The sequence below is a fragment of the Eleutherodactylus coqui genome, chromosome 9, assembly GCF_035609145.1.
Source record: "Eleutherodactylus coqui strain aEleCoq1 chromosome 9, aEleCoq1.hap1, whole genome shotgun sequence".
Classification (NCBI taxonomy): Eukaryota; Metazoa; Chordata; class Amphibia; order Anura; family Eleutherodactylidae; genus Eleutherodactylus; species Eleutherodactylus coqui.
The window spans coordinates 117,410,018-117,435,804 of NC_089845.1; the positions used below are offsets into that span (position 1 = coordinate 117,410,018).

Sequence of the window (25,787 nt, forward strand, 5' to 3'; positions counted from 1 at the left end):
TCTGAGATACGTAGCACAAATATTGTTTGGTTGTAAATACAAAAAAAAAAATAACACTCAGAACTCAATAATGATTTTCTGGTATTTGTGAATGAAACTGAAAATATACCAATATGCTGAGGTAAGAATGAAGAGAACTGCTTCTTGCAGATTACAACAAACACTAAACAGCAGTACAGATAAGCTCATGTTGGTAACCTTCCTGCTCAACTACATTGCTCTGCCATCTAGTGACCATTTTTAGAACTTCATCCACTGTGTACTACATTCAAATAAAGAGTTTAGCTTAGTCACTGATTTAATTTTATATAAATAATTCACCAGAAAATGAGCACAAACACCTTTTTAAAAAAATTTACAAATCTAAATTAAATAGAAAACCTTACGTGATACATCATTTCTAAGGGTAATTTCGGATTCTACACCCAAAAATCCATAAGAATTGATATATCGCACACCAGATGCAAAAATGCAGTTGAGTAGTGTAATTAGTGCAGGTTATAATAGAAGGACCCCAGTGAGCCAATATTTAGCACCTATTCTGCGGATAGATGACAAATGTTGATTGTATAAGATAAGGATTGTAATAAAGGAACCTTGGTTCGAAACAAGGCTTTTCAGCATCCGAGTGATGCTTTCTTTCGTCTGGCCAACAATGTGTTGCCCTGCAAAGTCCTTTGAATTGATCTGTTCCACCTGGTGGTTCAGCGGGGCCATGGTTCCTCTCTCCCTAGCTTTCTCTCCTGCCAGTACATGGAGGCATTTCACCATTACGGACAGAGGTGGCTGCAGCTCTGTATAGGCAAGTTGTGCCGCTAGAACAACTCACTCAGTTAAGAATCTTAATTTGAATTATTTCTATTCCTTTTAACCCTCTGCACACAGAGAGCTGTTTTTGCTCTTCTAAACGTTGATTGTAGGAATATACATGTAATTCCCATAGAGTGTAGTGCTGGACCATCAGCCACTTTTTCCACTTGACTGTATAAAGAATCTTCTCTTTTGGACACCTATTGCACAGTACATAGGTACTAAGCCGAGTCCCTACAGTCAGCGGTTAGGTATTGGAGTTATATTAATATATCATGACTTATACAGACGTATAGCATTACAGTTTCAGTACTATACAACTACACCAAGCGGGACAGATGCAAAACCTTACATGGTTTCACAATGTAAAAAAAATGGATTCCATCGGAGGCACATTCTAGATTTTTCTTGTGCATCATTTCACCAAGTCAGTACTTTGGAATGATAAACCATCACTTTCTTTGTCTTCTCTGGGATTATTCTACAGACACTATTTTCCATTACGATCGCTATTGGTTCTGTTTCTATTCATGGATGACACCAGCTGATTGTCTCTTCTCTAAATCAATTACATTAAATATATATAAGGGGCTGTTCACATTACATTTTTCATATATGTTAAGCGCACACGTTAAAAGTACATGAAAAAAGGTATACAGATGTAAGGAATTTTAAGCACACCTGTCCTTTTTTTAATGTATATGCTTTTTACTGTACAATCTTCCTTTTTAATTAAAGTTTTGCAGCTGAACACTTTTTTTGTAAGCAGTTGCAAACAAAATCATATACATTAAATGTATAAAAATGTAAAGCTTGAGGCCCTGGCTCACACATGGTTGCCTGTACAGCACATAATATGCTGTACCAATCTGCCATAGGGAGCCATGTTGCCACTCACATGACTTGCATGAAACACGTACGCAAGAAAAACGGCAGGATGTCCTATCTTGCCGCGTATTACATGGGCATACATGCCAGGATGGTACATGGTGATTAGCATCACATAGCCAGTAAGTAATATCATTGAGTAATGGCTGTGTGCTGCGTGCTGTTTGATATGCTAGTGAGCCCAGCCTTACACGTACGTTTTCTATTGACTGTAATGTGAAAAGAGAAGAGTCAAACATACGTTTTGTGGGACATGATACGCTACACTTTTCTATCCCACAAAGAACCACCACAAATCTAATGGAGTTTCCAAGGTATTACCCCCAGGTTATTGTTTATAAGGTAAGTAGGTTTGTGATTTAATTGTTAATCATCATATTTCTGTTTTAAAAGTTAGTTTGTGGTTCAACGCGTTCTCTGCTCTTTCACCAGTTCATCAGGAACCTTATGAACCTTCCATGGATCTTAAGAGAGATGGTAAGTATTTTCACAATAGGATGGGGAAAGTCAGATGGGGTGTAATGCATAACTAAGCCCATCCAGTGCGATCATCTTGAGTTATATTTCAGCACATACCTAGTGAGAGGAGTTTTTTCAGGTACCTGCCTATAATGCTTTTCAAATTGGTGTACAGAAGCAAAAACCAACTATCTAAGGGGATTTCAAAAATACTTGATTCCACAGGTTTGCGCTGTTTACACTCATTAGAAAATTCATTAATTATTGGCTATTCATCTCAATAGGGATAGGTGCCAGGGTATAACATTAGCCTACAGCAGATAGAACATAGAGGCAAGGCTTCAACCACAATGGATCAAGCCTTCCAGAAGTGCGCTGGAGCTAAATGAATTTGCAAGGTAGCTCAGGATGGATAGTTCCCATAGATCCACTCCAGCTAGTCTCAGAGTGGAAAGCTTACGCCTAAATAGACTAAATTTAGCTAGTCTTAGAGGAAAAATCTTAAATTGGCTAGGCTAACTCTCTTAGACGGTTTTGTCTATTAGGCTATAGAAAGCTTCAGTCCCTTTCCTAAGGCTGCCTGTCCACGGGCGTTTTTGCATTGCGTTCCCCGCGGCGTTAATACAGCGGAGATCTGTCCTCTGGCTCCTGCTCCCCAGCGGCGGAGATCCGCCGTGGGATACCGCAATGCCCGTGGGCAGGCAGCCTAACTCTCTTAGACAGTTTCTTCTATTAGGCTATAGAAAGCTTCGGTACCTTTCCTAACTCTCACTAACAGAGTAGAGGCACAATCACACTGCCTACTAAATCTTAAATGGATAATTCCAAATAATAAAAGATGAGCTGTAACCTGTAGCCCTGTTGGTGGACTACATCCTATTGTAAAAGTACTTAGCATCTCTATTTAGATCCAAGGAAGGTTCATAGGGTTCCTGATGAACTGCTGAAAGAGCAGGGAAATGAGCTGAACCACGAACCAACTTACCTTTTAAAACAGGAATGTGATGATTAACAACTAAATCACGAATCTACTTACCTTATAAACAATAACCCGGGGGTAATACCTTCGAAACTCCCATCACTAACAAAGGGAGATATCAGAATTGTCCGAATCAAAATGTTCACTAACCTTGAATATTGAAAGCAGCTGATTTCAGATCTATTATCGGATCCTTATCCTCTTCTAGATCAAAATTAACATATAGGATCGGATCTGAATGTTACCTGGGGAACCTACCTTTTTGTTGCCCCGTGTGTGTCTGTCTGAGTTACAAGTGTTTGTCTAATAAGCTACGTTCCTATACTCACTTGACAAAGTCACAAGTGAGGTTAGCGTAGTGGCATGTGTGTGTATCTCAAGCCATAGTTTTAATATAGGTCTAATAAACTTTAATTATTTTAACGACGCCTATACTGTGAAGGACGTCTAATTTGGTATATAGACTTCTCTGCCCCAGTGAAAATAAGAGAGGTAAAATATGCACTGTTAATTGGTACTCTATGCTTCCTGTGTAGACTGCCCAGTGCCACTATACTATTTGCATAGCAGGGTGTTATTCAATTGGAATAGCAGCAGCTGCGCTATGTAAATAGTGCGGCCACAGAAGTACATAACGGACCTGTGCTGATGTGACATGCGACAGTGTTAGCACTTCTGTACATTTAACCAATTATAGACTATGTATATGCTAAGCAATATGTTTTAATGATTTTTTTTGTATTAACCCTTTCCAATCCAATATGTATCCTGGTTTTCCTAGGAGGCTTACTATATGCTGGCTAAAGCCAGTACTGCATGAGGTGACTCATTGGATAGGCTCAGACAGCACAGAGGCTGACAATATACAGTAAGAGAACCCCGACGGATGTCTTCCAACATCGGAGCTGTACAGCTCTAAATCATAATGTCTTCAGAGGTCAGACAGTGGATTGGAAAGGGTTAAAACATATACACTCGACTGATTGTTAAAAGATGATGTGGACAGCCCCTAACTAAGCTATAACAGTAAGTAGATTAAATACAGTTAAAACCACTATTGTATACAAGAGTCTTTTGTGTAATTTAGCAGCAATGTTAAAACTGTCCAACCTTCGTAGTCAAACCTTCACACACAAGTGGAGGGGTCCTATGTTTCAGCTTTGGAAATTAATCGGAATATGATGGTGTAAGGGATGTGAGGTGTCCACATACTTTGTGCCATGTGGAGTATATTAGATACTGTTCATATAATGTGCCCTGACACTACAAAAATTGTTGAAGAATGGTTTTAGGAACATGACAAAAGAGTCAAAGGTGTTGACTTGGCTTCCAAATCCCCTAGATATCAAATCATGGAATATGCTAGACAACAAGTCCAATCCATGTAGGCTGCACCTCACAACCAGATGCCAGATACCACAGAACATATTCAGAGGGCTTGTGGAGTCCATGTCCTTACGGGTCAGAACTATTTTGGGAGTATGGCTGATCGAGTGCATGTGTATAGTTGTATAGTTAAAATCACTATATCATTAACAATATGTTTGGTGGATTCAATCAAGCTACAATTACTAAAGCTATATATAACATGTTCTACCTCTGGTCATCCATGCTGTTAGTATTGCTATTCAACACAATTCTCCAAAGATGTGAAGAGACAAGCTCCTTCTGGTCGCTGACCATGGTAATGCTGGGTAGCTGGAGCTCGCATGGTTTGCTCTCGGATAGACTGAACTCTCGGAAGGCAACAAATGACCGCTGGAGTTCATCCCAGTATTCAAGGCTACAAGGGATCTATAAAAAACAAAGACAATTCCAGTTATTTCAGCTTTAAAATTTAATATGCAAGAAAATATGCAAGCATGCAAATCTTGCCTTAAAAGACCTCAGTGTAAGCTAAATAAATAAATATGACAAGTACACAACCATACATAGAAATCATTATTACGAAGTGACTCAGAAACACAGCATGACTCACAATGGAATATTTTAAAACAAAGAAAGAATAGAAAAGGGAAAAAAAACATTCCTGAACATAAATTAGCTAATCAAGAAGCATAACAAATTGTATGAAATGCGACTTTGGCTTACTGAGTCGTCACTGACACCAAAGCTTTCCATTTCTTCCCACTGATAGAAAATTACAAGAATCAAACGCAGCACAATGGCAATACTTCAAACAGTATAGAGCCAAAGCTTTACATATAGAAAGCAGCAGTAAAGTATTCAGTAAATGAGTGGTCTTCAACCAGTGGCTCTTCAACCAGTGGCTCTAGTGAAACATGTGGCTTGCAACTGACTGCCGTGTGGCTTGCCATGGGAATCCTGAGTTATGACCATATGAGATTTCCTAAGCACCAAACAGTGCAAATTCAGTTAGCAGAACACTAGTGTCCTGTTTCACACTGAAATATTTTTCAGCAAATGTTTGGAATTCCACAATTTTTTGTTTCTCCACATTAGGCTAGGGCTAGACAGCAACTTTAAATGCAAGTAAGATTGCACTATGGCCTTGCTGCATCTCATCCTTATGTAAGTGAATGAGGTAGCATTGCAACTTGCAAGTTGATGTGATCTGACAGTCGGAAGAAATAAATCAGCGTTGGTCATGGCAACTTGCAAGTCACAAGACAATTGCATTCGCTTACTTTAGGAAGCAATGTGCAACCTTTTTTGCTGTGCAATGTGTGGCACAGCCAAAGCCGTCATGTGCCCCTAACCCAAATACTTTCTCTTCTCCATTTAACCCCTTGAGTGGCACCCCCGGAAATTTTCCGGGACAAGCTCCACTGCCGATAGTGATATAGCCCGGAAGATTTCCGGGCTATGTATCACTATGGGAGCTGCAGAGCACAATGCCACAAGCTGTTGCCATAGAGACCATCGGCTTGTCAGAAGCAAGCCGATGGTCTCTGTGGCAGGGAGAGCTGGTGCTCAGCTATCAGAGGACAGCTAGGTACCAGCTCTTACAGCAGAGATCAGAGAAAACCTCCGATCTCTGCTGTGCTAACCCTTTACATGCTGCAGTCTATGTGACTGCAGCATGTAAAGGGCTGTCACTGCAGCATGTAAAGGGCTGTTACCATCGGACCCCCGGAATGTGATCAGGGGGTCCTGATGGGTCCCTGTGGAAGTCCCCTAAAGGGACAAAAAAAAAGTTAAAAAATGATAAAAAAAAATAACACTTCTCTCCCTTTACTTTGTAAAAAATCAAAAATACAATCACACATGTGGTATCCATGCGTCGTAATGACCCAGAGAAGGAAGTTAATACATTATTTAACCCCTTAATGACATGGCCCCTTTGTTTCTTTTTTCCCCATTTCTTTTTTTCCTCCCCCCTGTTTAAAAAAATCACAACTTGTCTCGCAAAAAACAAGCCCTTATATGGCCATGTCAATGGAAAAATGAAAAAGTTATGGCTCTTGAGACGCAACTGCAAAATTTGTTAAATTCAATGATTAGACCATTTTAAAAAGCCTGCCCTGGTGGGTCTGACAGGGTGGTAGGAAACCCGCCACTCAAGGGGTTAAATGTGGCTTCTGACCACCACTTAAAGTTCAATGTGGCTCTTAAGATAAAAAAGGATTGGGGACCTCTGCTGTACATGAAGATTACAATGTCAGGCCATGTTCAATACAATGTAGGCACACAGAGTCTCTGCCATTAGTATTCTGTGTGGCTCCATATGGTGCTGCATTGTGGGGTTACCAAGCATAACTCGGAATCTTTAGTGTATAATGGGATAAAAGTGGCCCCATGTAATTTTTCAGAAAAGTAATGTGCTAAAAATGTAGGAAATTGAGAATATTTGTAATTACAAAGCTTCACGAGAGGTATATAGTACAGTTTCATGTTTATATGGGAGGGGCACACTTTACAAACTGGAAGAAACAAGTCATAAAATTTATCACAAACTGTAAGCTATACATTTTCAAAGAAATTAAACAGTTTTGATATTTCTAAAAACAAAGTTGCGTTTTCTGTTTCATAAGAGAAAAAATGACAAGCTATGCTCCCTAATTTATATATTTAAAAATACTTTGTCAGACCGGATTCGTACAGGCGAGCACGATATCGGGCCAAGAAATTCGGCCCGATATTGCACTTGCCAACGTGCGTTTTTCACGTGGATGCGAGGCGCTCTGCATCACTTCTGTGAAATTGCAATCCTCAGGTATGTTTCATGTGCGCCAGAGGATCGCAAGTGTTTCCCATTGATTTCAATGGGATTATTATTCTTATTATGACATTCTGTAGGTAAACAATGATGTCGCTTGAGTTGAGTTTTGTGAAAACTTTTATAATGGAAATCTACAGTAACTGCTGAAGACTTGTTACATCTTTTCACTGGGCTCACACAAGCGTATCTCACAGTGTGCAGGCTGCAAGATATATATGCATGGAGGATGGTAGACAGTACTCAATGACATAAAAAACAAAAAAATTCTACTTATTTTTAGCTTTAATATGTGTACTGGCTGCCTGCTGCCTTTCTTGGTGTGTATGTGCTCGTAATACGCGCCAAGATAGAACATGCAATTTTTCTTGTGCGTGAAATTTACGCAATGAGTAAGAGCAGCAACATGGCCACCTATGGGATATTGGTACAACATAATACGCTATGACCATACATTTGTATGAGACAGCCTTTACTTATGTCACTGTTGAACTACAGTTTGCAATATCCATGCATGCTAGGGAGTTCAATAGAAGTGACATGTGAGCATTCATAATGGCATTTCTAAGGCAGTGAGAAAATGAAGCCTACTGCCAGATAAAGAAGAAAGAGGGATTCAGCAACCATCAGAGAGAGGAGATGGATGAAGAAACCATCGAAGACAGAGAGAAGGATGAGGAGACCATGAGACAGAGAAGAGAGTAACGGGGCAACAATCAGAAAGTGAGGAGAGGAGATGGATGAAGAAACCAGAGAGAAAAGGATGGGGAGATCATCATAGAAAGGGATCAGAGAGCAAAGAGAGAGATGGAGAGACCATCAGAAAGAGAGAGAGAGATGGAAAGACTATGAGAGAGAGAAGAGATGGATGGATAAATCATTAAATGGAAGAAAGGGATGAAGAAACCATTAGAGACAGAAGAGATAGATAGGGAAAACCTTAGCGTGAGAAGAGACAGATGGAAAAACCATGAAAAAGAGAACGGGAAATGAAGTGCAGACACGCAAACGATCACATTTTGAGAAACTTGTGTTACTATGTCAGCCAATTGTTACCAAAAGTGCAAATCACTTTACTTAAAATCACGCTTTTGTGCTAAAAAAAAACCCATCTAAAGTGCTGACCACTTCCTCCCAAAGTCTGCCTCTATTAACAGAGATAATAAGCTGGAGAACAGAAAGTAGAGGAAGGTAAAGACTCACGCTGCACATAGATGTCTATGGAGAGAAGAGAGGAGGGAGAAGGATGAAGATGTTGCTGCTGTGAGTTATTTACTGTTACACAGCTATTGGAATCTCATCTACACTGCACGCTAATTTCCTAGGGTCTTACATGATGCAGTTATGTGTGGGTGTGTGTAACACAGAGCAGAATCTGCAGTTTTTTTCATATATATATATATATATATATATATATATATATATATATATATATATATATATACACGTGTATAGAAGCAGCAGACCCTCCCGCCAGCTCAGGGAACATTGAAAATAGAGCCTGCAAAGGGCAAATTTGTGATAAATGGAGGACACAAGACACATAATTGGCTAGATATGGTTTTATTCCTCATGCACACGCACAGCAGCTTATTCTAAAAACTTATCTGAAAGTGCGGGTAAGCTTTAAAGAATCTGGTGATGACAGAAAAACAACCCCATGACAAATAATACGGCAGACAATGGTTTGTTTCACTCAATGATGTCTTGTTTTATAAATGTAAAGCAGAATTGTCTGAGCTCACCAGAATAAGACTGTGCACATGTAAATATAACAGCACAATAAGAAATTATAATTCAATAAAGACTCACACAAAGTCTTTGTTTAGTGAGGAAAGGGACTCTGGGTGTGACTCCTAAAAATACATTTAACATCTTCCTACAATCGACGATATTTGTCCTTTGAATCCTACATCTTCCTTGGGTCAAACTGTTAGCAATAAAAATCTAACACTAGAAGTATTTCCGGAAGGATCCCTTCACCGCAAAGGGTCAAAGAATAAAGTAGCAAGGCTGCAGACTGCAGTTTGTAATAACACGAGTAACAATGAACTGACTGATGAGGACTTTATCGGAGCGTTCCAGAATGAACCACCTGTTACAAGATCAAGGATGAATCTCATCAAAACCCACAGTGTAAATATAGAAAGGCACACACAGCTGGATGGTTCTGATATAAGCTGTGTATTCCCTGAAGAGATCACTGTTTTGTTATTTCTTTATTAATAACCTTCTTTCTATCTTGAACGTCTTTCGATTGCGCTTCTCGCAGGGTGGGCTTGCCTTGGAGAGAACACGGTTCTTGTTCCAGTAACAACTACTGTATTACTAGATGTACACTGAAGACAGGAAGTGAGTGTGTTTTATCTTATTCATACAGGCCACCTAAGTGAAGAAGTGGACGCAGAACACAATATACTCTTGTATGAGGTGGAGAACGCCAGTTCATGCTGGGATTATAAAAGCCTGGCTTCCTGAGGATGAATAAACTGCTTGCTTGTCGACTGTTTCTACTCTCTTTTCTGTTCTGCGGCCAGCTTCCTTAGAATACAAATCTTCGATGTATTCGGCTAAAGAAAAACAAAACGTACATGTCTTGAGACAAGGGAAATCTTGGCAAGGGAAGCTGTAATCTGGTCCGAGGCTTTTTCCTATAACACTGATCTGTATCAGTCCTGCTGAAGGTAATTCTGAGCTGACAAAAGTCACATGTCAAAAGTTATTGCTAGAACTATTTTATGCATTAAGCTCAATAAATATACTTAAAGAAGAAACGATCTCCAAGGTAAAGGAAAAAAATGGCTTCCTGCTTCACTCGGTAATCAGAGATGTAGAAAAAGATCTCTCATACTACTCCACATTGCTTACTTTGTGTTCTAATCAATGCAGGTTCCTTTGTTAGATGCACCTGCCAAGTTCAGCCTGGAAAACATCTCATAGTATGAGCACAAGAGCCTTCCAGGTCTTAGGTTCTTTACTTGACTTCCTCCTGAAAAGGCTAAGATGGTATCTAGCAATTTATGGAAAAGTGATTCTTGATTGGTGCTGATGCAATCTGTTATATCAATCCATTACACTTCTGATGAGGATCCAAAAACTGGAAAGCAGCATGCAGTAATTCTCTTTTTTCCCTAAGTGCAGTATTTCTCTACAGAACATGGCAGATGTGTTTCTCACTTCATACGGTTTGAGTAGGTTATATCTAAACTTACAATTGCACTGAGGGGAAGCAGTGATGACAGGCTTTGGTTTAGAAGACATGAATCTAATGGAGCAGAGGCGTACTTGCAAAATCACACTATTGACCTGTGTCCAATTGAATTCACCTTCCAGTATGTCATAGCAGGGAAAGAATGGAAAGGGATCTCCATTTACAACTCTCCTACCGTGAAAGAAGTACAATAATTTATAGAACTATGGATTTTACATGTGTAGATTTTTATATTGGTTACAAATATTTAGGGCCATTCTTCAAACACCTCTCAGACCATGAAACCTATAATAATTTGTAATTTGTTCAGCAATATATTTTAATATACTGATGGTAATGGTTGCATATTTCCAGAAATAACTCCATCCATTCTTGCTTGCTGGTTCTGTCTAGTACTGTATATCTCAGTTCTATTGATATGAAAGAAGACAATCTCCAGTATCAAATACAGCCCATGTGCAATAGTAGTAGTTTTTGGAATTAAAGTACCCCCCCCCCCCCCCCCCCCTTTACTGGAAAAAAACTTTTGCACGTCTATTCAATTTTACAGATTATGTGTAGTCTGCAAGAGTCATGCCCAAGTAGAAGTCCATGCTTCAGGGTAAGACGTCTCATGGTTTGTTGTCTTTCACAAGATAATGGTCATGTAGGGTGCTCCAAACAATAATAGAGAGCATATGGACTGCTTTCTCTTTCACAACTAAGATGGCAGACAGGGGTTGTGCTATTATATCTGGCCTGGAAAGTAGTGTGCATTTCTGATGGCATTAAAAGCAGCATTTAAAACACGCATAATATAAGGTGACCAGATGTCCTGATTTAGGCGGGGCAGTCCCGCTTTGGGACCCGGTGTTCCGCTTTCCCCAGGGTCCCAGGCGGGACAGCCACTTGTCCTGCTTTCAGGATGTCTGTCCCCATTAAAGTGATTACCAGCCGGGGTGCTGTGGTTCCCTGACTAGTAATCACTCAGCGGTGCTGCAGCCAGATGCACACACTGACGGCAGTGTCTGCATCCAGGATCTTGCTCCCCTGAACTCTCCTCCATGGTTCCGCAGAAGAAGAAGGGGAGAAGGGAGGAGGCGCTGCTGTGGGCACACACACTTTCGCTCGGAGCAGAGCTGAGAAGACGACGAGTGGCAGGTAAGTATACTTACTGTGGGTGTCACTATTACTACTTTAGCTACTGTGGGGGATCACTATAACTACTAGAGCTACTGTGGGGGATCACTATAACTACTAGAGCTACTGTGGGGGATCACTATAACTACTAGAGCTACTGTGTGGTCACTATTACTACTGAGGCCACTGTGGGGTCACTATTACTACTGAGGCAGCGTATCTCAAGCTGACTATGTTTACATGTGGCAGAAATGCTGTGGAATGTCTGCAGTGAAAATTTTCACAGCATTTTACACAACATTTCCGCATCCCAAAACCATTTTGACTGGAAATCAGTAGCATACCCGCAAGTTGATTTCATACTGTTTGGCACTCCCCCTCACTTCCTCCGAAGGCTTCCGGCAGTCAGTGCTCCCCAGCTTCCAGTTCCCAGCACTGCTGGTCAGGTGCAGCGCCGCTGGTCAGGTGAGGCCTCTTTAGGTCTTTAGGTTGCTGGGAACCAGAAGCCGGGGGGCGCCGACAGTGGGGTGCCTTCAAAGGAGGTGAGGGGGGCGCCACATAGTATTGAATCAGCTGCGGATACGTGGCTGTTTTCCAGTCACAATCTGCACCAATGGCATGGATTTTCACACTTTTTTGGCTGTAGAAATGCTACGGAATTTGCTCTCTGTCTTTTTTGAAACAGTCCTGTACTTTTTATAATGACAGAGGTAAAATCATACGTCATGCTAAGCCCCGCCCCCAGCCACACCCCTCTGTTTCGCTTCGACCATGGGAAAATCTGGTCACCTTACAAAATATGTTAGGATCACTAATCTACGTAGAAAGGTGAATAATTCTATAAAATACAGTACTCAAAAAAATTAAAGGAGATGTCCCGCGCCGAAACGGGTTTTTTTTTTTTTTTAACCCCCCCCCCCGTTCGGCACGAGACAACCCCGATGCAGGGGTTAAAAAAACCACCCGCACAGCGCTTACCTGAATCCCGGCGGTCCGGCGTCTTCATACTCACCTGCTGAAGATGGCCGCCGGGATCTTCTACCTTCGTGGACCGCAGCTCTTCTGTGCGGTCCACTGCCGATTCCAGCCTCCTGATTGGCTGGAATCGGCACGTGACGGGGCGGAGCTACACGGAGCCGCTCTCTGGCACGAGCGGCTCCATAGAAGACTGCTGAAGACCCGGACTGCGCAAGCGCGGCTAATTTGGCCATCGGAGGCCAAAAATTAGTCGGCTCCATGGAGACGAGGACGCTAGCAACGGAGCAGGTAAGTATAAAACTTTTTATAACTTCTGTATGGCTCATAATTAATGCACAATGTACATTACAAAGTGCATTATTATGGCCATGCAGAAGTGTATAGACCCACTTGCTGCCTCGGGACAACCCCTTTAAGGGATGACTTAAACATCACAGTATACCTCAAGTTAATTAAACTTCAGAGATATCAATTTTCCAAATAGGAAGCATAAGCAATTGTGAATTCTTCTGCTTTGGTGCAAACAAATGTGAAAACGGGTGCACTGGAGAGGCAACAGCAAGACAGGCCCCAGAAAGAAAATGGTTTTGCAGGTGGTGGTCACAACTACTATCTCCTTACCCGTCCTGACTGATTCTTCTCTAGCTTTGCATTTGCTGGTGTCCTTGTGACTACTAGTAGCATGAAGCAGTACCTATAAGCCAAACAGATTGCACACGTAGTCTGGACAGGAATGGGGCAATTGTTAATGGGAAAAGAAGCTAATATTTTCTTCTAGATCATGATAACTTTGTCAAGAAAAACAAGAGGAAATGTTTTGCCACAATTATACAATTACTTGGATCTAGAAGCTGTATATGTTGAACAGGTTAGAAGGGGGTATGACCAATTTTAGGGGGCTATACTAATTTACATCTCAGTTCAATATGCAGTTACAATGGCTGAAAACAATCGGATCATGCAGAAGCTCCAACTATGTATAAGTGTTGCAGACCACAGTTTGTACTCGTGGTTTTCACAATCATTTCACTTTTCTTTTACACAAGGAGGTGATGATTGCTCTCTGCACATCATCAATGCATTTCCTGGTAAACAGCAGTTATGGGATACTCTATATATGTGTTCAGTCCTGATTTTTGGTCAGTAGCGGACTAATCCAGAAGATATTTTCTGCAGCCAAAAACACACTGTTTTGCTAAATTTTTGAAAGGCAAGAATCTACAAAAAAACTACAATATCGTCTACTGTCTAATAAAACATGATGTCCTGGTAAAGAACAAAAGGCAAAATTCATATATCAGCTCATACAAGCCACAGAATCTCCTTCTTTGTAATACTGGAACCAGTTGCAAAACCACAAGAATTCAAGTGCAGGAAATCATGATTTTATAACATTTTAATATGATCTACTCTTGGGAACAAGAGCTAACTGAATGTGATTTCTTTTCAGGAAACATTCCAGCGTATAGCTGCTGTACAGTGAAACGAAGGGTACAGCTGCAGCCATTTCACCTGTATGCCCCACTGGTATTGTGGCTTACTATGTTGCATCAAGACTGCCTTCCTGTCCGGAAAGCCCTCTAAGTACAAACAAGAATCCCAGCCCAGGTTTTATTTTCCCTTGGTATTTCAACATGGTAATTCAAGAGCCCTGAGAAATACTTTTTAACCTTTTCAATGAAATATGTAACTCTTTCTTTATTACGGTCTCATGTTTTTCTAGTTTCTGTCCCTCATTTCTGTAATAATAATAATAATATGAAAAAATGACCAGGAGTTTATCATAAGATCGGGTCCAACATAAGCGGAGCAAGTCACAGGTGTGCGATGTAAAATGGACAATTTTGCTACGTAATCTCTAAATCTCATTTCAGAAAGGAAAAAAAAAAGACTTACAGTCACACTAGTTAAACAGCAGGATTCTAAGAATGAAATCGGATTTAGAGACAGGGGGGCACATTTACTAATACTGTCTAAAAAGTTAGACAGTGAAAAATAAAAGACAGTCTTAAAATCTACCGGATTCTTCACAGCTTGATGTAAATTTGTCAAATTTTAAGACTGGCTAGTCTAAAGTTATACTATCTAGTTTATGCAAAAAATAGCATCGAAACTTTGGCGCAATTTGCGCAATTTACAGCACGACCTTTTTTTTAAATGAGTCAGAAGAAGTGACTGAAAGTGTCTAAAAACACATAGCAAACTGTTACAGAAAGTTGCAGTATTTTGAATATGAAATCTGCCTTAGGATAGTTTTCAAAAGGAAATACAGCATCAGAGAATGAAATATTTCAAATCAGGTTTTTATTACATTTTTTTATACAACTATTGCTTTTTATGAGACTATATAAAAAATTTTGAATTCCTGTATTCCAATTGATCATTAGAGCAATCACAATAAGCTAACGTTTCCAGTTATCTTTTTTTCAGCTCATTTGCTCTACAGACTGGGAAAGAATGAGCAGAGTCACCTCACTATCATTTTAGAGATTTATTACAAAAGTAGCAGTAAATACACGATAGAACACAACTTGTAGGATTTGACTGTTGATTTCACCTATTGCATTGCCAGGGATGAAATCTGTTGTGAAGTCTGCTGCTTCTCCACAGCAAAAAAGGATATGCTGTAAAATTTGTAAAATATTGCACATTCCGCTAAAAACTATTTGGAAACTAAGATCCATTATGTGCCTTGTATTCTCCCACATAGGAGAGGAATTCGGCTGTAGGTCACACATCAACTCTGGAGAATTATGTTGAATCCATAAAGGTCCACTCTGGTGATTTTTTATTCTTCAATCATTATGTAGCTATACCTCCAAGTATACAAAAGTGTTACCTTGGTTAGTTATTCCTTTCTGTCGGAAACTGCTTACCTCCTTCTCCTCAGTAGGTCATGTCATCTCAATTCTGACCAGCTCACATCTACTTTGGTTTATACTGTCGGAGACTAGTCAATTTATCTGTGTTCGTGATGGTGTTACATGGACCCTATCACAGAAACTGCATTGAGGGGGACATAGAATCTCTTGTCACAGACTGAAGCAGGAATTTTAAAGGCACCCCGAGCAATAAGACGTGGGAGACAGTAGCTCAGGCCTATTTTTTATAGAAGGGGCAGTGTGAAATAATGGTCATTGCATGCTATATTAAAAGGACTGATGATAAGAGTTTGGCTTAATGTATCAGACCCAGAGAATCATTTAGGCTATTTTTTTCCATCCCTTCGCAAGAGCCACTGGCTTCCTACTGACTACATTGCTGGTGGTTTATACCAAGTTATCTGGTTGAACAAAAAGGGTTTTCAGCAACGTGGAACTGCCATGACTTTCTCCCAGTGTAACAACTGGCACAGCGCTGTCCCTATGTTAGGGCGTTGTTCAAGAGCCATCCATCAACGGCACATTGGTCTAACCACATGACCCCATAGCTTCTTCTATAAACAAAATGGACTTGCAACCTCCGGAACAGTAAAGCAGCCGGGTAACCAGGTCTGGTCAGGTACTCCTTCGGCCTGTGCCTGAACTAAGCAGGGTTTTCTGCAACCTTCACCTTGCTTCAGGTACATGTGACCTTTATTTCAACCTGACACCATAAACTTCTACCTTCGATGTGGGCAATATGCTGGAAGCCCACATCTGCCGCTTATTTACAATACATAAGTACAAATCAACCTGCCAAACAACTTCAGCCGGGAGCATCTGTCACGTGGAGGCCAATACATTTCCATGATGCAAAGTTCCCTGGCAGGTTCACCTCAGCTTGAAGGCTGAATACTGATGTGGACACCTGTCTCCTGCAAATCTATTTACGGTATCTTTATTTACAGTGATCCCTTAAAGATTAAACGTTCTGACAGTTCAGACAGCTAGTAATATGGATCTATTACCTGAAGCCTACTGAGAACAAAGACTGTGTTATAAATCAATATTCAGATACCCCAACAGTAGTTAAATAATGCTAGAATAGAGAGAACTGTTTAGGCCAACACAAAAATGACTTCCAAGGTAAAGATGTGGCCTGATATTTTTAGAAGAGGTCATTTAAGTGAATTATTGGCTATGCAACTAATAAGTCTTGTGTGGATAAATATTTGACCCTAAATAGTAAAATCTGCTTACACTTATCTTTAAAGTATATCATACCTTGAACATCCTTTGGAATCTTATCCACCTCCATAGTTTGTTATTAAATGTAACGTATTATCAAAAAATGATGTTTTAATTCCAAACATATATTTTTGAGTGTCTTTTTCATGTTATCATACTGTGACAATGGGGGACTAGTCACGTCTCGGGACCACCATCTTTACTCTACATGATGAGTGGCAACTCCACAGAAATCACATCTGGGCTGTAGTTTTAGTATAAAAAACTGGCTTGACCGGTGTTTTAGCATAGCAACTCTGCTGTATTGACATTGTTGTGACAGGTATCACAGAGCACATGCCAAAACAATACCTGACCATCTAGCCACTAACCAAACACAGGATCTTGAATTCTGACTAATCATAGGCCTAATACCCATCTTTACATTTGCAATGTCCATCAGTCATACCCTCAAGGATGTCAGTGTAGGGAGCGTCCTCCCGATCAGGCTTTTGGTTCTGGTTAAGAGCATCTCTCTCTTTCTATATCTCAGACTTCAATGGACCAACCAATGGACACAGAGAACAAAAAAGAGAAGTCACCATAGGTTGACAATTACAGTTTTTAGCAACTCACTTTGAATACTGTATAGAACAGTATGAGCAATGTCATCTCATTATCATTAGAAGGTGGCCAAGTAAATGGCAACTCTACTGTACTGCTGACGGTGTAGATAATGCGGTATAGCAACAATACACACATAAATTTTGCTCTCTCTTTTGCATCTAGTCTGCCATTCCCTTGGATCTGGGGAAGAGGATTGTGCTCCATCACTTCTTGGAGACTCTAATAATCTATGACAGTTTTCTATAACTTGACTAGTTTGTTTCAGCTGCTGTAAAGGTCAAAAAGGGTAACGTTTCTCCTTAGGGAGAGCACCCAGTAGGTGTGATGAAACTTCTAATATCATTTATGCAAATAGAAAGATGTAACTGCCTCTACAGTGCCACCTTTTAGAAGATAGCATTCCTGCAAGTTTATGTCTGACCTTTTACCAGGGCTTGCAACAATGACTGGTGAGGCATTTGTTCTATCTTTCCATTTACATATATTTCTCAGAGAAGCATGCATGCCTTTATAAGTTTCTTCCCACCTACTAGGAGCTCTCCTTCCTGTCATTTCTTGACTTCAAATTCACACTTAAATGTGTTTAATGCTTCTTGATGTTGGGCGCTGCTGACCACTTTCCAATGATCACAACTGAATCTACACACCATATATGTACAATTATCACATCTTCCGTCTCTTGGCATCCTTTGTGGAATCCATCGTGTTTAATGGAAAGTTAGCCAGCAGTGCCCAACATCAAGGAGCATCAAACAAGCTCTTGTTGAAATACCTTTCCTATCGGCCCAGAATTGACTCCAGGAGTTTTCCTAGGTGGTGCAGCATCATGCCCGTGGTTTATTTAACTTCAAGCCTACACAGATGTTGTAACCAGAGTACACCACCACCTACACTCTAGTAAAATTCATTCTGCAAATGAATATGCAAATGTTACGTGATACACATTCATAAAATACCAACTGCTGCATTCCCCATACACTTCAATGCATGCAGCCTGTCTCCACTGAAGTAGATGAAACAACATTTGGTGGACCTCTGTTCACCGGATAGGCGAGGGTCCCACTATTCGCATCCATGGTATATCCCTTATAGGGTCACACCACATAAAACAGCCAAAACTTGTCCAAAAACTGCACAGACATGCAGATTTACTGCAAGGCGGAACAGTTTCCAAATTGATTTTCAGTGGCTGCATGGTTCTGTAAAACCGTGCGGCTATTATCAATCTATTAGAAACCTGTATCGATTTGCAGTAAAATCAGGGCAAAGGAAAGAAATAAGTACTCTAAGTTTCCTGGCAGGCTACGCTCAATTGTCATCTCACCCAGCCTATGCATCTATAGAAATAGACAGTTTACTACATGGATGTACAGGCCAGCTGGTCGAGTTCTTGTACACTGCCTACAGTGTATGTACTGTAGTGCAGCAATCGTATGCTGTTCATGCATGTGAGGGGCTGTGGGCCTATTCCTGACTCAGGACCCACTAGGGGATTCAGCTGTTCCCCTTGTAAGCTAGTCTGAGCCAGTAGGTAGAAAATGGGGTCAACTGTATTAAGAGGACAGAATTATCAATTATACGTAATATAAAATTCTTAAGGTCAAGTTAAACTGCATGTTCAATTCATGGCAAGTGTTTCAATAAAAGAAATGTTCCCCACATGGGGAGGAAACATTAAGATGCATTTTGTTTTATCCCTGACTTAAAGGGGTGGTCTCGCGAAACAAAGTGGGGTTATACACTTCTGTATGGCCATATTAATGCACTTTGTAATATACATCGTGCATTAAATATGAGCCATACAGAAGTTATTCCACTTACCTGCTCCGTTGCTAGCGTCCTCGTCTCCATGGTTCCGTCTAAATTCGCCGGCAGCTTGCTTTTTTAGACGCGCTTGCGCAGTCCGGTCTTCTCCATTCAGCACGAGCCGCTTCAGTGTGCTCCCCGCTACAGCTCTTCTGCGCATGCGCAGACGAGCTGTCACTGCTCGGGAGCGCGCTGGAGCGGCCATTCTGTACCTTCCTCTGTTAGAGGAAGGTGCAGAGCTGCCGAGCTGTCCGGAGAAGCCGCCCAGCTGTCCCGCCGTCCAGCTGTCCTGGTAAGTGATGGGTCGGGGGGGCTGCCGCTGCGCCGGGGGGGGCTGTCGCTGCGCCGGGGGAACTAGCGCTGGGCCGGGGGGGGCTGTCGCTAGGCCGGGGGGGCTGCCGCTGCGCCGGGGGAACTAGCGCTGGGCCGGGGGGGGGGGGGGCTGTCGCTAGGCCGGGGGGGCTGCCGCTGCGCCGGGGGAACTAGCGCTGGGCCGGGGGGGGCTGTCGCTAGGCCGGGGGGGCTGTCGCTGCGCCGGGGGAACTAGCGCTGGGCCGGGGGGGGTGTCGCTAGGCCGGGGGGGGGGCTGCGCCGGTTACCTGCTGCCTGGCGGTGGGTGACAGGTCGGCCATGTTCATTCCTGGGGTCCGGTCGGCGGCTGCGGGGCGTCTGGTTGCCATGGAGACACAGCTGGTAGCGTCTCGGGAGCGCGCACGTCGGGCTACAGCAAGCGATGTGAAAAGAGCTGGCGGACATCTTGGGAAAAAGTTTTATAAGTTGCTGAAACGCTGGAACGGTAAGTAGAAACCAGCTAGGAAAGTAATTTACAGGGGTAATTAGTAATGTATGTTTAATTAGGGGGACTGGGCAAAAAAAAAAATTCACCGCTTCCTCGAGACATCTCCTTTAACTTATGTCTCCAAGGATCATTCATAATGCACATTGAAGAAATAATAAATGACACTGTGTCGAAGGACGTGAGCAGGTAATCTTAGATTTATATATCTTATCCATGATCCATAGAACACCATGTAAAAGGGCATCACTGGTCCATCAAATCCCAGGATCCACCCAGACAGCAATGATAAGGGAACATAATCTCATCACAGCTTTACAGAGCGGATTTCCAGCAGGACATTTTTCTTACACACAGAAGAATGCATCCAGCTGTGCAAACAAACAAATATTGACTTGTTCCAAAGTATCAGTGTGTGCTGTGATACATCATAAATAAGAATGAGCAGTCATTAGGCACTGCATCAGATTGGGACTAATACACGAAAATATTTGCTGGAAGTCAGGCTTGAATGGAGGATGGAAATGTTACATTATTTGAGATAAGAAGTTACCAAAATGAGGAAGCTTCTTCAGAAAACATCTGTTTATGGTTAACGAATGGAAATGTTGAAAAAAAAGTAAGAACATGGAAAAAATAAGTGTCAGCAGTGATACGGGGCATCTTACATTTTAGACTACTTATAGTATTGACTATACCCTAGTTGCTTTCCTTTTTTCAGATTGACCAGTGATACCATATATCTTAGGCCTCCCTCACACAGGCACTTAGTTTCGCGTTTCAGCACCACATTAATCACGGTAAAATGCTCCCAGACAGCCGTTCGATCGCGGCGTTGTTTGGGCGGAGTCTGTTCTATTTTTTGGCGTTTAGCGCACATCATCAATGAAGAGGTATGCTAAACCCCGCTGTCGGCCGAATGGAGCTGTGGCCGAAAGTGAAAGTAAAGTCGCAGCTCTTTGTCAAACACCTGTGTGAGGGAGGCCTAAAAGATATTTGTGCCTCAAGGAATCTGAACTTCTGAACTATAATGTAGTCCAAGATCAGAAACAGTTTTGTGAAAGTATCTAAGAGATTGAGTAAATTGAAAACTCAACACTATTCTTCCACTTGATAATGAGACATGTTACAGCACAATGGTCTGGGGAAGTACTGTTTCTCCTTGAGGAGACTGCCAAATGGCGTGAGTCGACTTATAGTGAGCAACTATCATTCAGATAGTATAATAGATAGCTATTCAGATAATGCAACTCACTATCAGTCCTCCACTCACTAAACTCTCCTCTCTCCAATACAGCCAGAATGTAGCAGCGAGGCTTATTCTTTTGTCCAGCCACTACACTGATGCCTCCTCCCTGTACCAGTCACTACACTGATGCCTCCTCCTTGTGCCAGTCACTACTCTGATCCCTACTTCCTGTGCCAGTCACTACTCTGATGCCTCCTCCCTGTGCCAGGCACTATACTGATGCCTCCTACCTGTGCCAGTCACTACACTGATGCTTTCTCCCTGTGCCAGTCACTACACTGATGCTTTCTTCCTGTACCAGTCACTATACTGATGCCTCCTCCCTGTGCCAATCACTACACTGATGCCTCCTCCCTGTGCCAATCACTACACTGATGCCTCCTCCCTGTGACAGTCACTCCGCTGATGCCTCCTCCCTGTGGCAGTCACTACGCTGATGATTCCTCCCTGTGGTAGTCACTACACTGATGCCTCCTTCCTGTGGCAGTAACTACACTGATGCCTCCTTCCTGTGTCAGTAACTACACTGATGCCTCCTCCCTGTGCCAGTCCCTACATTGATGCCTCCTCCCTGTGCCAGTCACTACACTGATACCTCCTACCTGTGCCAGTCACTACACTGATGCCTCCTCCCTGAGCCACTCACTACACTGATGCTTCCTTCCTGTGCCAGTCACTACACTGATGCCTCCTTCCTGTGCCAGTCACTACACTGATGCCTCCTACCTGTGCCAGTCACTACACTGATGCCTCCTCCCTGTGGCCGTAACTACACTGATGCATTATCCCTGTGCCAGTCACTACACTGATGCATTCTCCCTGTGCCAGTCACTACACTGATTCCGCCTTCCTGTGTCAGTCACTACACTGATGCCTCCTCCTTGTGCCAGTCACTACACTGATGCCTCCTCCCTGTGCCAGTCACTACACTGATGCCTCCTCCTTGTGCCAGTCACTATACTGATGGCTCCTCCCTGTGCCAGTCACTACATTGATTCCTCTCCCCTCTGCTAGTCACTACACTGATGCCTCCTCCCTCTGCCAGGAACTAAACTGATGCCTCCTCCCTGTGCCAGTCCCTAAACTGATACCTCCACCCTGTGCCAGTCACTGCACTGGTTGCTCCTCAAATAGAGAATACAATTCAAACTAATCATGCTCATCCATAAAGCTCTCCACAGTGCTGCACCGCACTATATCTCCTCCCTCATCTCTCTCTACCACCTTACCCGTGTTCTCCACTCCTACTCCCATTTCTGACATTTCTGCAGTGCACCATCAGTTCTTTTCAATGCGCTACACCAGACAATTAGGTTAATTCCCAATACTCACAGTTTAAGGCCTCCTTCCCACAAACGGATTTCCGCCGCGTAATTCGCGGCGAAAATCCGCTGCGTTGCCCGCAGCTATTAGGTTCTATTGAACCTAATAGCACAATGCTCACGATGCGTAATTCCAGCGCGGAATTACGCACCGCGATTTCTCCCGTCCTCACCCGCAGCATGCTCTATTTTCTGCGGGTGAGGACGGGCTGTACGCACTGACGGCTTCCATTGCAGTCAATGGAAGCCGTCCGTTCACGCTATCTCCCGCTGTAACCAGCAGGAGATAGCGTGAAAAAACGCTTTCCCGCCCACCGCCGCGCGTCATATGACGCCATATGACGCGGCCGGCCACGTCACGTGACACGGCCGGCCGCGTCACGTGACACGCTCGGTGACGCGGCGGCGGTGGGCGGTGACGGGCGGTGACGCGGCGGCGGTGGGCGGGGAAGCGATTTCACGCTATCTCCCGCAGGTAAGTATAGGGGCTCTGGGGGGCGCCGTGACGGGCTTCACAGCGTAATATTACGCGGCGGAGCCCGTCACGCTCGTGGGAAGGAGGCCTTAAGCATGTCCTTTTTCCAGGGAGACTTACCATATTAAAGTAAACTATAGAAATATCCAGCTCAACCTAGGCTTGGGAAAGCCAAAACTTTAAAAAAATTAAAAAATGTATTTAATATCCCTGTCCGACAGTTGAATATTTAGTTCTTTTTCCCACGAGAGGATATATGCTGGTTTGGTGGGGTCTTGGGTGTCAATAAATTTCCTTTTAAGTAGCACAATTCTTCTACAAGTATAACACTGTGAAGTGATAATTTATTCCAATTGGGAAAAGCAATGCTCTTCTTAGACATAAGGTATGTGTTACGTGTGCTGCTTAGACATGTTGTACTACTGTGCTTCCAGCAGCACAGCACTCTCAGGGTTAATGATTGAGCTGGCTGCGTGTGATACTTCGTGCTAGCCAATCCCCTGGGTCTGGGCTCACATATAAACCCAGCTTCTGGTCAATCTGAAGCTGGTCTTGTACTGTTTGGATGTATCTGACATGTGTCCTGTTACCTGTTCTCTGTTCTGTTGCAGCTTGCTGTCCGTTTGTACGTTTATTTTGTGTCAATTTGGTCTGCTGAGTTTGTTTGCTATGTCTGCTCTAGGTTGGCCTCTAGGGCCCTCAAGTAGATGTGTCTTGCTAGTGTAGGGACTGCAAGTTACAAGGGGCCTTGCCGGGGCTTGCAGCTTTAGTTCATTGGCCAATGTACGAACTAACACCTCGCGTTTATATTCAGCTTATCATCTGCTATTAGTGCTTGCATTGTGGCTGCTGTATGCTATGTATTCTGGCTCTGTGTGTCCTGTGGTTCAGTCCCTGTCATGTGGCATGTGAATGTGTCCTGTTCTGGTGCGAGGCTCCTAGGATCAGTTAGGGCCCAGATCCGAAGTCCGCTGGGCTGTCCCCGCTTAGGTAGGGCCATGCCATTCCTCCCCTGTAGCACAGGGTCAGTTTGCCTGAAACCCGTGTGTGTACGCAGTCCTCCTTTGGTCGCGATCGTGTGGGCCCCGTGCTCAGTTTGCCCACACGATCATAACAGTATGCATATGGGAGATGGGAAAAATGCATCTTCAGTGTCACCCACTGAAAGCTACCTTCTAACAGAGAGCGCTGCAGAGGCATTATTCAATCGCTCATTTGCATTAATGCACACTGTCCAATCTGTGCTAACAATTTCAGACTGCGAAGAGCCATACCTTATTAGTGATAATACCCACCTCTCAATTTATTCCTAACAGGGTAACAGGGTAACAACGCAACGCACAGAACTAAGAAAAGATGCTTCAGCATGGTTATTTTATGGAAAATCCAGAAGACATGTTAGGAGAGCCGACAAAGCGGCTTTAGTGGGCAGGTACACTTTTGCAACTCAAATTTTTATTGATCCAACATTGGGTGAAAAACCTTTTTCTCTTTATTAAACAATCCAGACAGACATGGAGGAACAGGGAGTATGTGCTGTCTAACATGTTTCAGGCAAGCATGTTGCCCTTAATCATATACATCAAGTCATATGTGAAAAAACGTATATCACAATAGAAAGCCAATGGGATAATAAAGAGAAAAAGTTTTTTTTACCCGACTCTGGACTTACTCCATTTTCCTGTGCTTTAATATGCTATAGCACATTTTTATGTGCTTCTTACCATTTTCATGCTTACCTTTTTAACATTTTCTAAAAAAAATTTACCTTACATGTCCCTGATATATAATCTGGCGTTAAGACTCCTCACAGTAATTATTCTTTTCTGTAGCTCGCGTCCCCGATAACTCGATCACCAATCTAGCTGCATCACTAGCTGTTACTGTGCAAGTCTGTTTTGACTTAGTAGTTTCCATGAAACACTTAGGATGTGTTGCCTTCCAATGACATTATGTAATCATCATATTAGGTGCTCCATGGAAATACAAACTTCAAATACAATTGATACGCCGATTACGTGAACTTCCATTGACATTCTGTACTTCTTTCATGAATGGAAACAGGTTATAAGCATATCTATTTTCTGCAGTACTCAACAGTTTTACTGGTTCATTTTGCTTATCACTTGCAACCACCTGTTTACATTTTGCTTTAGAACCAATAAAATATAGAATCTCAGCATAAAAAACTAGATACAGCTTAAACTGCCAGGATCTGAGGGTTCTCCAGTACTGGCAGTTACAGCAGTAGCCTGGCTGTCAGTAGTCAGCCAAGCCACCGCTTTAAAGCCCATTAGTGAGGCAGGTTTAAAGCCCATAAGGGAGGTCAGTAAAAGGCGTATTGGCCATCAACTAAAGGGTTAATATATCACGAAGAATAATAGTCAATATTGAAGTACAGACCTGCAGAACATCTCCTAAGTCAGCGGTGCTAATATCAGGATCTTCAGTGGTGTTGAAAGGCACCGGAGTAATTCGCACCAATGTTAAAACTCTTGGCTCTGGATATTTCCAAAGCATCATCCCAGGATTGTCTTCTGTCTCATTGTAGAACACCACTTCAAAGGCATTAGGCATCTTTTGAGCATCTGTCCAAAAAGAGAAGCAGAAATGAGCAAAGCTGAAACCACAATAGAGCATGAGACATAATAAAGTCACATAATAGATACCATAAATAAAATATGCAGGTGAATACAGTGGCAACGAAAGTTACACCATCTTTATGAACAGTGTTGTGCCTGTACACACACAGCAGGTTGGTAAACTGTCTTTTAACCCTTTCCAATTCGCTGTCTGATGT

The 25,787-nt window shown here is 42.5% G+C and overlaps 1 protein-coding gene across 1 annotated transcript in view; it reads right to left on the reverse strand.

Annotated features, from left to right (window-relative positions):
* VPS13B (vacuolar protein sorting 13 homolog B) overlaps window positions 1-25,787 on the reverse strand; it is a 968,736-nt gene that overhangs the window by 151,976 nt on the left and 790,973 nt on the right. The window contains exons 39-40 of the mRNA XM_066578394.1: window positions 25,391-25,575; window positions 4,734-4,930 (exon numbers count right to left, since the gene is read on the reverse strand). Of these exons, the coding sequence (XP_066434491.1) occupies window positions 4,734-4,930; window positions 25,391-25,575 (382 nt within the window). The remainder of the gene's footprint in view (window positions 1-4,733; window positions 4,931-25,390; window positions 25,576-25,787) is intronic.